Source organism: Astatotilapia calliptera, chromosome 4, assembly GCF_964374335.1.
Source record: "Astatotilapia calliptera chromosome 4, fAstCal68.1, whole genome shotgun sequence".
Classification (NCBI taxonomy): Eukaryota; Metazoa; Chordata; class Actinopteri; order Cichliformes; family Cichlidae; genus Astatotilapia; species Astatotilapia calliptera.
This window is the reverse complement of record NC_137425.1, coordinates 19,276,259-19,288,131: the sequence shown is the minus strand read 5'-3', so window position 1 is coordinate 19,288,131 and position 11,873 is coordinate 19,276,259. Positions and strand designations below refer to the sequence as shown.

The following is an 11,873-nucleotide window of genomic DNA, read 5'->3' as shown; positions in this document are numbered from 1 at the left end:
TCCTGTGCAGCAGGTTAAGAGATTTAAAGCCTGGCAATTACAAAAAAAAGATCTTTGTGTATATTTTGTCAAACACTATTGATACAGTTAGTGATGAACAAATTGGGAAAAACACCACCTCCTGTGTGGAGGCTTAAACATTTTTACTAGTTGAAATGTGCTGATTAAGCTGATTCAGTTTGTAATCATGGGCATTCAGTTCCCTCCAGTGTTCACATGGATAAATTGCAGCATATGGTTCCCTGTATTTATTAAACCTGTAAGAGAGTTTGCTCTCACTGAGCCTTAACTGTGGCTGGAATTAATGTACATGAAGGCGTGTTAGACATATGGGTCACATATGAGACCAGACCACAGGATCTGATACTGTTGACCATACTATTTTCCCTCCACAGACTTAGAAATCTGTTTATCCCAGGTTAAAGGACATACAGTGATGTGTAAAGTGTTTTCCGTCTTCCTGATTTAATTTTTTTTGTATGTTTCTCACACTTAAATGTTTCAGATCATCAAACAAATTTAAATATTAAATATTAAAGATAACACAATAAACACCAAACTTCAGTTTCGTAATAAAGGTGTTTATTAATAAGGGGAAAAAATCCAAACACTCATGGTACCATAGCAGTTCGCCATTAAAATAAATAAATAAATAAAATATTTAAAAAGAAATCTGTATAGAATATCTTTTGTATAATGTTTTATAGGGTTTTTTGTAACTCTAATTTGTAATACTATTTTTTGTAAATTTATTTTCATTCTTATCCTTTTATATGGTTTGCATGGTACGGGTGGCATTATCTTTGAGATGACGGAGGTCAAACATTTTGTTTTTCCGGCGTTTTACTGAAAAAGAAAAGACTTCGAGCCCCACAATGCTTTGCGTTTCCAACATGGCGCCTCCCATATCTGCTTGACTTATGTCAACAAGACCGAAACGCCGCTGAAGGTAAACGGGGGCTATATAAGGACACTAACTAATAATACATCGACAGGGACGATGAAAGTGTTGTTGGCTGTGTTAAAGCAAATCCACAAGCCAGCTCTTTGCACCGGTAACCCGCGCTGTCTGAGCTCCGGGGCCACCAGTGGCCTGTTACCTCTCGGGGATGAAGCTCCAATGGTGGGCTCCAGCCCGGAGCTGGTGCAGAAGCTGCGCTCGCAGGTGGAGGTGAGGACGGACTTCATCACTGAGGCAGAAGAGGCTGCTTTTCTGCGGGAGCTGGACCCAGGCCTGAAGAAGAAACGCTACGAATTTGATCACTGGGACGATGTAAGTCAGGTTCATTGTTGACTGAAACTTTAGGAAAGTTGAATGTATTGAATATTTAAAAAGGTGTAGGTGAAGGTGGTTTACTGCACTGTGATTAGAAGTGATTCTGATAGTTTGTCTAACCCAACAACGTTTATGAGGCAGGATAAAATATTAGACACACTTCTGACAGTAATGCAGTCCAACACCCCCCCTATGACCTCAGTGATAAACAACATAAAGTACAGTAGTTCGTTTTTAACTGCATCACAGAGCTATAGCTGTATTCACACCTAACACTGTCACTGATCAGTGTAGTTGAACTGTTTTCTCTTCAGAGTAACACAGGCTGTGAGACCGACTTTGTTTTTCCTGCACATTTAGGCAATCCACGGGTACAGAGAGACTGAGCGTCTGAGGTGGGGCGCGGCATGTGAGGAGATCTTGAATCGGGTCCGATCTACAGCATTTCCTGAATGTAGCCAGCTCCTCGGCCCTGTGCACGTTATAGATTTGGACAAGACTGGCTACATCAAGCCCCACATCGACAGTGTCAAGGTGGGTTTGCCAGGATTTTTGCACAGTGGCTTTCTAAAAAAAAAAAGTTGCACACATGGTGATCTTACTCTCTAACTTTTTCCAGTTCTGTGGAAGCACCATTGCAGGGTTGAGTCTGTTGTCTGACAGTATTATGCGCTTAGTGAAGGAGGACACACCCAGTGAATGGCTGGATCTGCTGCTTTCCCGACGCTCCCTCTACATACTGAGGTGCTGCATTTGCCTCATATCTGTCTTAATGTTTCCTAAATATGACGTGTTTGAGATTTTGATTAATACACAAGGCTGAATGGTTATAGTAAAGAAGCAGCTGTGGCAGTTTGCAATTAACAAAGGTTCACCCTGTCCTTTTTACACCTGTGCAGGGACCAGGCCAGATATAAGTTCACTCATGAGATCCTGAAAAATGAGGAGTCTGTGTTCAACGGGCAGAGAGTGCCTCGACAGCGACGCATTTCTGTCATCTGTCGTAACCTTCCAGGATAAGCTCCAGCTCTAATAACAGCAGCAGATCATCAAGTCCAACTTTGAGGTTTCTGCCAGTGATACTCATGGAGATATCAAGGCTAAGATCTTTCAAGTTTATTAGCGACTATAAATGTGTGTGTTTAGAATGTTTATTGGACGTGACGCTCTTCTGGTCATGCTGTTGAAAAAGACTATAAATTGATTCAATTTAAATGGCATTCTTCTAAATTTGCACTGGATCTTACCGAAGACGTCGGATTTAAACGTATCTGAATGTTGTTTTCGGTTCACCTTTAAAATGTTGTTTCAGATTTGTGTATTTATACAATAATTTCATCACTTTGTTGCGCTTTTCTAATTCTGTATAATACAGTCTCTTTGTGAAACATTTCCAATGTACCTTAGCAAATAAAATTATGATCTTGAATGTTTAAAAACTTTTAACTGAACACTGTGTGAGAACTCAAAAAATGGTTTATTAATGAATATAATTAGGAACAAATTACACAAATACGCAGCTGGACAACACTTGGAGTGAAGTGCTGTGAAACAACAGCACTTTACTCCAATTCTTTAAGTACTGACATCACTACACTAACATCTAATGTTCTAATTGAAAACAGTGTGTCCTTCTGCTCAATGGTTTGCCTAAAAATGCACTTTAATGTTTATATTGTTTATAATTTCCCCTAGGGATCAATAAAGTATTCTGATTCTGATCAACTGATCAACATGTGCTGCTGCCATCTAGTGGCAGCAGCACATCTTCTCTGATAAGGCAAATTCATTGCAGGAGGAACCGCACTCTATTCGTTGATCCTAAATGAAAGGGATCAAGACATAAAGTACTTAAACATGACTTCCTGGGCAACCCTAGTTTAGACAAATACTCCTTATGTACTTCTTTAGTCTTTTAACACAGGTAAAGAAGACTGTACTAAATTATTTATTTTATTGTAATGACTGCATATGAGTTGGGTTTCAACACACTGATGACACCACAGTCGGGGAGTCAATATAATAGTATATTGCAGAGAGGAATGGGGATTAGGTCTCATTCAAAGACATGGTGGTTACAGAACTTCTGGGCCTGGGATTAAAAGGTAAAATGCGTCTTTAAAGACGATGTCTGTGATGTGCTAATTATCATGTTTATATTTTTCAAACAGGGGCTCTAGACGCAGGCTGTGGAGGAGCTTCCCGGGATGCCCTGACCACTTCTTCCATACCCATGTGATTTTTTTTTTTGAATGCTCTGTTGCATGTTGTATCTTTTATCTATACCATCCTTCAGGTTTTATTTTGTCTTTTGTTGTTCATGGTCTTTCTTCTCTTTCCCAGCTGGCCAAGGCAGATGTTTGTTCTTCTCTGAGTGTGATTCTGTCTCACATATAAACCTAATGAAAGGGAGTTCCTTCTCTCGACTGTTGCCAAGTGCCGGTTCATAGGGTGCTTTGTGATTTTGGGGGTTCTTGCTCTGATATTGTAGAGTCTATCCTGGTTTGAGCTGGTGCAATGCAAATATATTTCAATTAAATTGTATTTATATTGTGCCAATTCACAACAACAGTCACCTCAAGGCACTTAATTTTGCAAGATACAGTATTAGAATGAAACCCTAACAATCACACAACCCTCTATGAGCAAGCACTTGGTGACTTAGGGACAAATTCAAGCACAACCAGGCTCAGGGAGGGGCAGCCATCTACTGTCACTGGGTGGGGGTGAGAGAAAAAAAGAAGAGAGCGAAGAGAAAGAGGACAAAAGGTAAACTACAGGAGTGATGGGCAGAGTTTAAGAATTGCTAATGACTAAATACAGAAGTGATGTATAAAGACTGACAAGTGAAAAGAGCAGCTTGAAGAAGAAGCACTCAATAGATCGAGGGAAGCCTCCCAGCAGCCTAGACCTATTACAACACAACTAAAGGAGGATTCAGGGGGTCACCTAATCTAGACATACCTATATGTTTTGTCAGAAATGAAAGTTTCTAAACTTCCAAACTGGGAGCTGGTCTCCCAGAAGAGAGGTCTGATAGCTGAAGGTTCTGCCTCCCATTCTATTTTCAAATGTCCTAGGGCCCACAAGTAAGCCTGCAGTCTGAGAGTGAAGTGCTCTATTGGAGTGAAATGCTACTATGAGGTCATTAAGATAAATGGAGCCAGATCACATAGGTTCATAGATAGATAAAACTGGGTATCATCTCCATAGCAAAGAAAATGTACCCAATGTTTTCTAAAAATATTACCTAATGAAAGCATGTATAATATAAAAAAGTACTGGTCCCATCACAGAACCCTGTTGAACTCCCTGAATAGCTTTTGTGTGTGAAAAGAGGCTCCTCGTTCACATGAAAAAACTATAATCTACATGTGTGATACATGTGATTCACTACAGTACTCTTGATACCAACAGTGTGTTCTAATCTCTGCCGTAACATATTTGGTCAGTGATATTGAATGCTGCAATAAGGTCTTGCAGGCCAAGCAGTTAATAGTCAAGAGGCCATAAGACTTTAACTGGTGCAGTTTCTGTGCCATTCTGCACTCTAAATCCTGACTAAAAGATTTTAAAGTAAACAATTCGTTTGAAAAATGTTCATTTAATTGTTTGACAACTACTCTTTCAAGACTTTTTGAAATAAAAGGTTTGAAATTGGTGTACAATAGAAGTGTTTTTGCTTCAAATCGCACTACAATCTATGTAAACTCACAAAGACGAGGAAGATGAGAAACCTCAGACAACACTGCACACAAATCACTTTTACATCCCTTTAACAGTATTGGCATTTTAAGTGCTGTACTTTTTCATCATTAAAATAATAAAGTTACTTGCTGCCTACCAGTTGTGTCAAAATAGTAGCTTCCTTTTACGTGATAAAGGTTATCCCAGGACAGTAAACAAAGCAGCAAACTAAGGTTTTGCAAAAGACAGTCTTAGCTTCCTGATAGTTATGCAAATGAGCTTTCAAAAATATTTGCATGCACCCTATTTCAGGGTAATCTTTGTCTTTACAGAGGGAGGACAAAATAAACAATCGATGCGTGTTCTGTGCCCAACTATACTTCATGAACAACAAGCACCCAAAGTAAGAAGTGAATGTTAGTTGCTGCCATTTCTTTTTAATGCTTTCTTTGAATTATTTTCACTCTAAGCAACACACATACATATTTAGATGTTTAATGTGAAGTGTGTTTAATAAATCTGTTTATATTAAAGTACTTTCAGGAACAAGTGATTTGATAAACTGACAAAGAAATAAAACTGCCCAGTTTTGTCCTTAAAGGACAAAAGGTTTTTTTTAACATTGAAGGAGGTACAAAAACTCAAATCCTTACATAAGAATAGTTTTATTAGAAAAAAATTTCTATGCAAGGAATTAAAAACAAACAAAAAAAAAAACAAAACAGAACTATCAGGTTTTAACTATCAGGTCAAAACAAAATTTTTCATTCAACATAATTTCATGGACAAGTCTGTTACTTAAAGGGAACCTATTGTACTATTCCTTATTTTCTGTTATATACACATTTTTTTCTTCTCTGGGATTTTTGATGTAAATGACAACCCTGTAAAACAACTTTTTTTTTTTTTTTTTTTTAGGAGGGGCAGCCAATCAAAACAAAGTTAGCTTACAAGGAAGTGGTAGGCAGCTAAAACAAAGGATAAACTGCACTACAGCAAAGTGGAAGATAAAAAAATCTACATGTATATATTTTGAACTGGAAATCTTGCAAAGCAATTTTACTGTTTTAGAGTTCAAGAATAAAAATACAGAAAAGAAAACTGACAAAATAAGTCCGCTTTAAGGTGACTTCTGCTGAAGGCGGGTCTAGCTTCCTGTGCTGTGGCATATCACAGAACAACCTGTGCAGACTATTCTTCCATGGGTTTTATTGAAAACACTATAACCTTTGAACAAAAGAGGGTCAGTTTTAGCACTTCACCACTTCTACAACCACAACATCCCTCTGTTCCTTTGGTTATTCAGTGAGGTAGAAGTGCATTTTGTCGTTTATGTTCTTGCGCTCTGGATTGAGGCGCTTAAGGATCTGTGCCAGCACGTTGACAGTCTGCTCACTGCTCAGGCCGGTGCGCTTAGTCTGGAACTTCTTCAACAAGTCTTTAGTGGTCATTGGTTTACGGATCAGGTAGCGGCGGACTGCTTCCTCTGTCAGCTGCACATCACTGTGGGGTGAATGAAAAGTAAAGAATACAGTTTAACACTCATATTTACATTATATATCTATTGGTGTATTTATGTTAGCCTTCTGAATCGTAAGACAAGCAGGAAGAAATAACTGTGTGTCTATGAAACTGTATTGAAGAAAAAAAAAAACCTGGACCTTACCTTGAGCTTGGGGTGGATTTGCCTGATTGGGGTTGAGGTGTGCTCTTCCCAGAGGGAACAGGGCTCTGGGTGCTGGGTTCCATCTTAAGCTTTTTGGCAGCAGGTGAGTCGATGCTAGGACCTTGTCTCTTACCTGGAGAGAAGAGAAGTTTGTTTGGAATGGAATAACAAAAAGAGAAGATTTGAGAGTAGAAAGCTACTTGTGAAGGTCCTGCATATATCTACGTATGTACACTATACTGTGAACGTATGAGCATTTGTGTGGGCTTTCTGAGAAATCACCTTGCTCCAGCTTGCTGGCGGCAGCACGGAGTGTGTTCGAGGTGGAGGCAGAGTCTAAGGATGGAGTTCCAGGACGGCTACCAGTCCTGGAGCTGCCTGCAGAGCCACGGCCACCAGCACGTTTAGGAGGTGTGCGTTTCTTCTGAGATAGGAAGGAAAAGACGATAATTGATGAGAATGCAAACAAAGAATGAAAAATTCCAATATAGAATAACAATCCGCACTAATATGAAATACTCCAAAGCTTCAGCATTACAAAACTGGTCGCACACTGGTCGAGCCATTGTTTTATTAAGCAACAACGGTACTGATGTTAATTATGATAATGATAGGAAAATATATTACAAACTAATTTGGCTTAAAAAGAAATAAATGTGAATTTGTTCAGTTACGCACACTAACCGCCATGAACAGAGCAGAGGCCGTCTCTCCTTCGATGTCACTGTCATCTGAGCTGTCTGATTCTCCACTGCTGTCTGTGAAGCACAAGAACATAAATCTGACTACTCATACACACACATTGCTCACATATTTTAAAATACTCCATTCAACAGTACGTGTTGTGACTTTTTTTTAAATTTTTTTTACCTTTTTTCTTCTTCTTCTCCATTTGAACTGGGGTTTTCTTCCCTTCCTCCTCCTCTTCCTCCTCTTTTGCTTCCTCATCATTCTGTTTCTCCTCCTCACTCTCTTCCTCACTTTCAGATTCTTCATCAATCCCTACAAAAGGATAAATATTCAGAAACAATCTAAATACATTGATTAGTGAAAAACTAGACACTTCTGGCAGGTATCTGGCCATAACGTTCGTCCAGATGCGGAGCTAAGTTATATGAGACCTAAGTCATTTTCAAGATTGTGTCTACTCAGGTCACCTTCCACTCACCTAACTTTTCAATGCCTAAAATAAATTTTTTGACACTGTATGCATAAAATCATATGTTTGGGGGTGCCTGTGCCGCAAAAGATAGAATGGTGCGTCTACCAATCAGCATGTTGAAACCGTGAGTCGCCTGTGATGCATCCATCAGATTGTGTTCCTTTAGGGTTTGTATGAATGTGTGTGAGACTGTGTGAACATCCAAGTACACGTCCATTTACATTTACTGTGTTTTATAGCTTCACTTTTATTGAGTATTTTTAACAATAAATTGATCTGACCTTTAGGGTGTTCCTCTGCTTTGACAGGCTTTCCCTTTTCCGGTTCTTCTTCTGAGCTAAATTTGAAACACAAAATAAATGAATAAATAAAACAACAAACAACAAAAAAAACCCAAACATTGTTGATACAGTGTGACTCTTTGTGTGCTACCGTGTAACGGATCTGACCTGCTTTCATCTGACATATAATCCACTTCTAGGCCCTCGTAGTCTCCGTCATCGCTGTCTTCCAGAGCCTCGTTGTCTTTACTCTTTTGCTTCTTTCTCTTTGCTTTTCCTTTCCCAGCATCTTTTTTTACCTTTGGCTTGCTCTCTCCATCTGTCCAACAAAGCCAAAGTGTTTGAAGGAAGAAAATCAAAAGATGAAAGCCGGAGACGTTTTACAATAGTCTCTTCTTCTTGTTGTGTCTTTCTCCTTACCGTCCCCCATACTGCTGTCACTGTCATCACTGCTCATCTCCAGCTCGTCCTCCAGGTCATGAATGCGCAGGTCACCCCCTCTTCCGCCCCCCTTCTTTTTCTTCTTCCCAGATTTTTCTCCTTCGTCTTCGTCTTCCTCACCCCGCTCCTGCTCTCGAAGACGTCTCTGAAGCATGATGCTAAAGTGATTCACCACCTTGTTCCGCCTAGAAAAACAGAGGGTGACTGTCTTAAAATCAAACAATTAACATCTAGGGTCAACTGAGTACTTATTTTTTAAGTACTCATTTTTCTTCATCACTTTTAATCCCAAACCACCCCCGTCCTTTCCCTTTCACCTGCCCCACTCCTCCTCAGCCTCCTCAGCAGTCAGAGTTCGGTGTTTGGCCTGTGGTGTAAAGTTGTACCAGCCGTGAACAGGAAAAGCCTCAAAAGCTCCATCGGGACACTGCGTGAAGATGTAGTAGGATGCATTTTCTGTAACGCCACCCTTCTTTATACCTTTGAACCTTAAAAAAAAAAAAAAAAAACATTCTTTACAGACATCAAGTCACCGAGATTTCTCTAAATAATAACTCTTATAATACATAATTTTATCTTGCATTACCAACACTTTTGGAGAGTAACTCAGAGGGAGTCTCTCTACTCACCTCTTGCCAGCTTTACCATTAACCTTGAGAATCCAGGGCTGGTCCTCCACTTTGAATTCACGCGTGACGATACCAAACTTCTTCCGACGAGCTTCCTCGCGCTGCTTTTTGCCAAACTCACTACCTGCTGCGCCTTCAGGGGTCTCTTCCTCCCCATATATCTTCCGAGCACTCATATCTCTTTCCATACGAGCCTGGGGAAAGGAGAAAGAGCAATGGAAAAGTGAAAAAAAAACAAACCCCAGCCTACTCATTCCTAAATTTATCACATCTTTCTCGCTCTTTTTTTTTGTTTAAGGCGAATAAGACTGGCTGATATTCCTTTCTCATATCAACTCTAGCTCTGTCATACTGAAAACCTAAGCTTTGTCTGTGAGGTGTAGTTAAAGTATGAAGCCCACCTGTGTCCATGTTGAACAGTTGACTCTGTCCCCTGCATTGAAAGCCATTATATTGTACTTCTTGCTAGTGTTTCTATGCAAAGAAAAAAAAAAAAAGAAGAATATAGTGAGTTATTGTGCAACATAACTGAGCTCAATTCATTTGCGTCACAATCATCTTCTAATAGTCATGCACATGCACGTCTTCAAGTGACACCTAGAATGACCAAAACACACATGAACACATGCAAAACAGTGACATAAGGCAAGTCCTGTGCACACAAATCTCTTTGGATATTTACATGTGTTACTCACTTGGGGACACGCACGATGTATTCTGTGGTTGAGGTGCTGCTGCTGCTTCCCTGTAAGAGAAAAAGTGTTCTTGTTGGAAGCCTGTCACATTTGAATAATGTGCACACCATGAAAGCCATGTCGGACCAGTACAGCTCAAAAGTCTTGAGTCTCTTCCTTTATATTTACAAGTAAAATGGAAATGCAATAACTTACTCAAACCACATATAAGGTAAAAATGGAGTTTGTACAATTGTAACAAACTTTAAAGTCAATATTTAGTATAATTTGCTTAATTCTTCAACACAGCCTGAACTCTCTTATCCAAGCTTTCTTGTCATTTCTTCCAAGATGTCTTCTGTAATAGTTCCCCAGGCTTCCAGAAGAACGTCCAAAGCTCATTTTTTGACAACAAACCTAATCAGACACTTAAAATCATTGCCAACCTGATTGGACAATGTAAAGAAGACCACAAAGGATCAAAGCATTTTCAAGGAAGACTATGGAGACAAATAAAAGCGAGAAAAGCACTGGAAAAAGTGAATATTTTTTTTGCATCTGCTGTCAATGTAGTTTTTAGAAAGAGAAAAAAGAGAGAGAAAAAAAAAAGGGAAACTGGAATTAGCCAAACTGAAATGAGCCGAACTGTAATGAGGTACAACACTGGATAATCTTTTGTGTTACCTGCCTCTTTCATGCTTGAATAATAGGTCAGTGTTAAGTGGTTGACAAACAAACCGACCAACAAAAAAACAAAAAGCAACTCCTCTGAAAATAATTAGGTGCAAGGACTGGACTGAAAATGAGTTTACGAAGCAGCCAAAGAAAACTCCGTCAGAAAGCCTGGAGAACTGTTTCCAAAGACCACTTAAAAATACAATTAATTCTGGCTACTTGGAAAAAAAACATGGAGAAATGAGGGATGGCTCAAGACTTTTGCACAACACTGTAGATTCACGGCATTAAACATAGCACAAGAGTGGATCAAATTATCAAAAGAAAATAAAGACATACTTTTGTGTTGTCAAATGAAAGCTTACCAGTGATGTCATGGTTGGTTGTCAGTCTCTGGATTTACGACACCACATCAACAGCTGCTTTAGGCGAGGTGGACACACCGTTACGAAAACAGAGTAATGATACTAATAAGATAATACATAATAATATATAATTCAGTCAGTTTGTGTTTATTTTTAACTCAGATTATCCAGCTGAGAAACAGAGAACCGAAAAGGTCTGTGAAGGTACGATATCCCTGCACGAAGACATTCAAATAATGCTTTATAAGCGTTTTCAGCAAGTTATGACAATTTTAGGATTAAAACAAACGCGGCAGAATAAAGGAAACCTATCCCCCTTCCATGACTCATTTGTAATATTACAAGAAAGACTGACTAAAGTTAAATTAGGCTAAAGTTATACGAAACGAGGTGTAACTGATGTTTATATCTTTGTACGTTAGCTTTAGCAGCACCACATTTTGCAAGCAGCTGTAGCTGCGATATGTAGCTAACTGTGAAAACAAGCAGGAACACTGTAAACTCATGAGACCTATCCATCTTCGACCAATGCAAAAAATATTGGAAATTAAAAAGACTAAATATGAAATATCGGCTCATAAATGATTATATACCGTCTTACCGCTGTGTGCACTCCAATTGCACTTGTTCCGTTTGCCTCTATGGTCAATAGGAAACATTTACTGTAGACATTGGTTCCTACCAGTCCCTTTGAAGGGTTCCGCTTGTTCCCTTGTATTCACCAGTTTATCTTGTTTAAGAGTTTCTTTCTACCACCCCACTACTCATCCACCGAGGAAAATATTTCCAGAAAGTGGCACTACCTTTAACGCAACATTTTCAAACACGTGTGTAAGATGATATCCACAATCTGCACCAATAAACTAGTAAAATGTGTGTTTTAGGGTTTTATTAGTTTTAAATATTCATTTTGTGAATAAATGCAATTTTCCTGTGTGAGAAGCAATTAAAGAGACATAAAATATCCCTCATAGTACCTGTATGTCAATAGCATTTAGTGTGTAACAGAGGATTTAG

General features: G+C 39.1%; 2 protein-coding genes across 6 annotated transcripts; one reads left to right on the top strand and one right to left on the bottom strand.

Annotated features, from left to right (window-relative positions):
* Positions 1-848: 848 nt before the first annotated feature.
* On the top strand, positions 849-2,715 carry alkbh7 (alkB homolog 7, RNA demethylase). The gene is made up of 4 exons (XM_026165271.2): positions 849-1,273; positions 1,637-1,810; positions 1,896-2,020; positions 2,176-2,715. Exons 1-4 carry the CDS (start codon positions 1,001-1,003, stop codon positions 2,294-2,296), a joined length of 693 nt encoding a protein of 230 aa, XP_026021056.2. The 5' UTR covers positions 849-1,000; the 3' UTR covers positions 2,297-2,715.
* A 2,897-nt stretch (positions 2,716-5,612) lies between these two features.
* On the bottom strand, positions 5,613-11,551 carry gtf2f1 (general transcription factor IIF, polypeptide 1). 5 transcript variants are annotated; one of them, XM_026165267.2, is made up of 14 exons: positions 11,458-11,551; positions 10,857-10,910; positions 9,838-9,887; positions 9,544-9,616; positions 9,143-9,336; positions 8,831-9,001; positions 8,493-8,698; positions 8,241-8,391; positions 8,073-8,128; positions 7,500-7,631; positions 7,308-7,387; positions 6,912-7,053; positions 6,630-6,762; positions 5,613-6,466 (listed from the first exon to the last, which is right to left on the bottom strand). In XM_026165267.2, exons 2-14 carry the CDS (start codon positions 10,866-10,868, stop codon positions 6,262-6,264), a joined length of 1,605 nt encoding a protein of 534 aa, XP_026021052.1. In that variant the 5' UTR covers positions 10,869-10,910; positions 11,458-11,551; the 3' UTR covers positions 5,613-6,261. The 5 variants fall into 5 exon arrangements, with proteins under 5 accessions (XP_026021052.1, XP_026021055.1, XP_026021053.1 ...); XM_026165270.2 differs by having other exon boundaries at positions 7,314-7,387; XM_026165268.2 differs by having other exon boundaries at positions 10,857-10,913; positions 11,458-11,514.
* Positions 11,552-11,873: the final 322 nt, after the last annotated feature.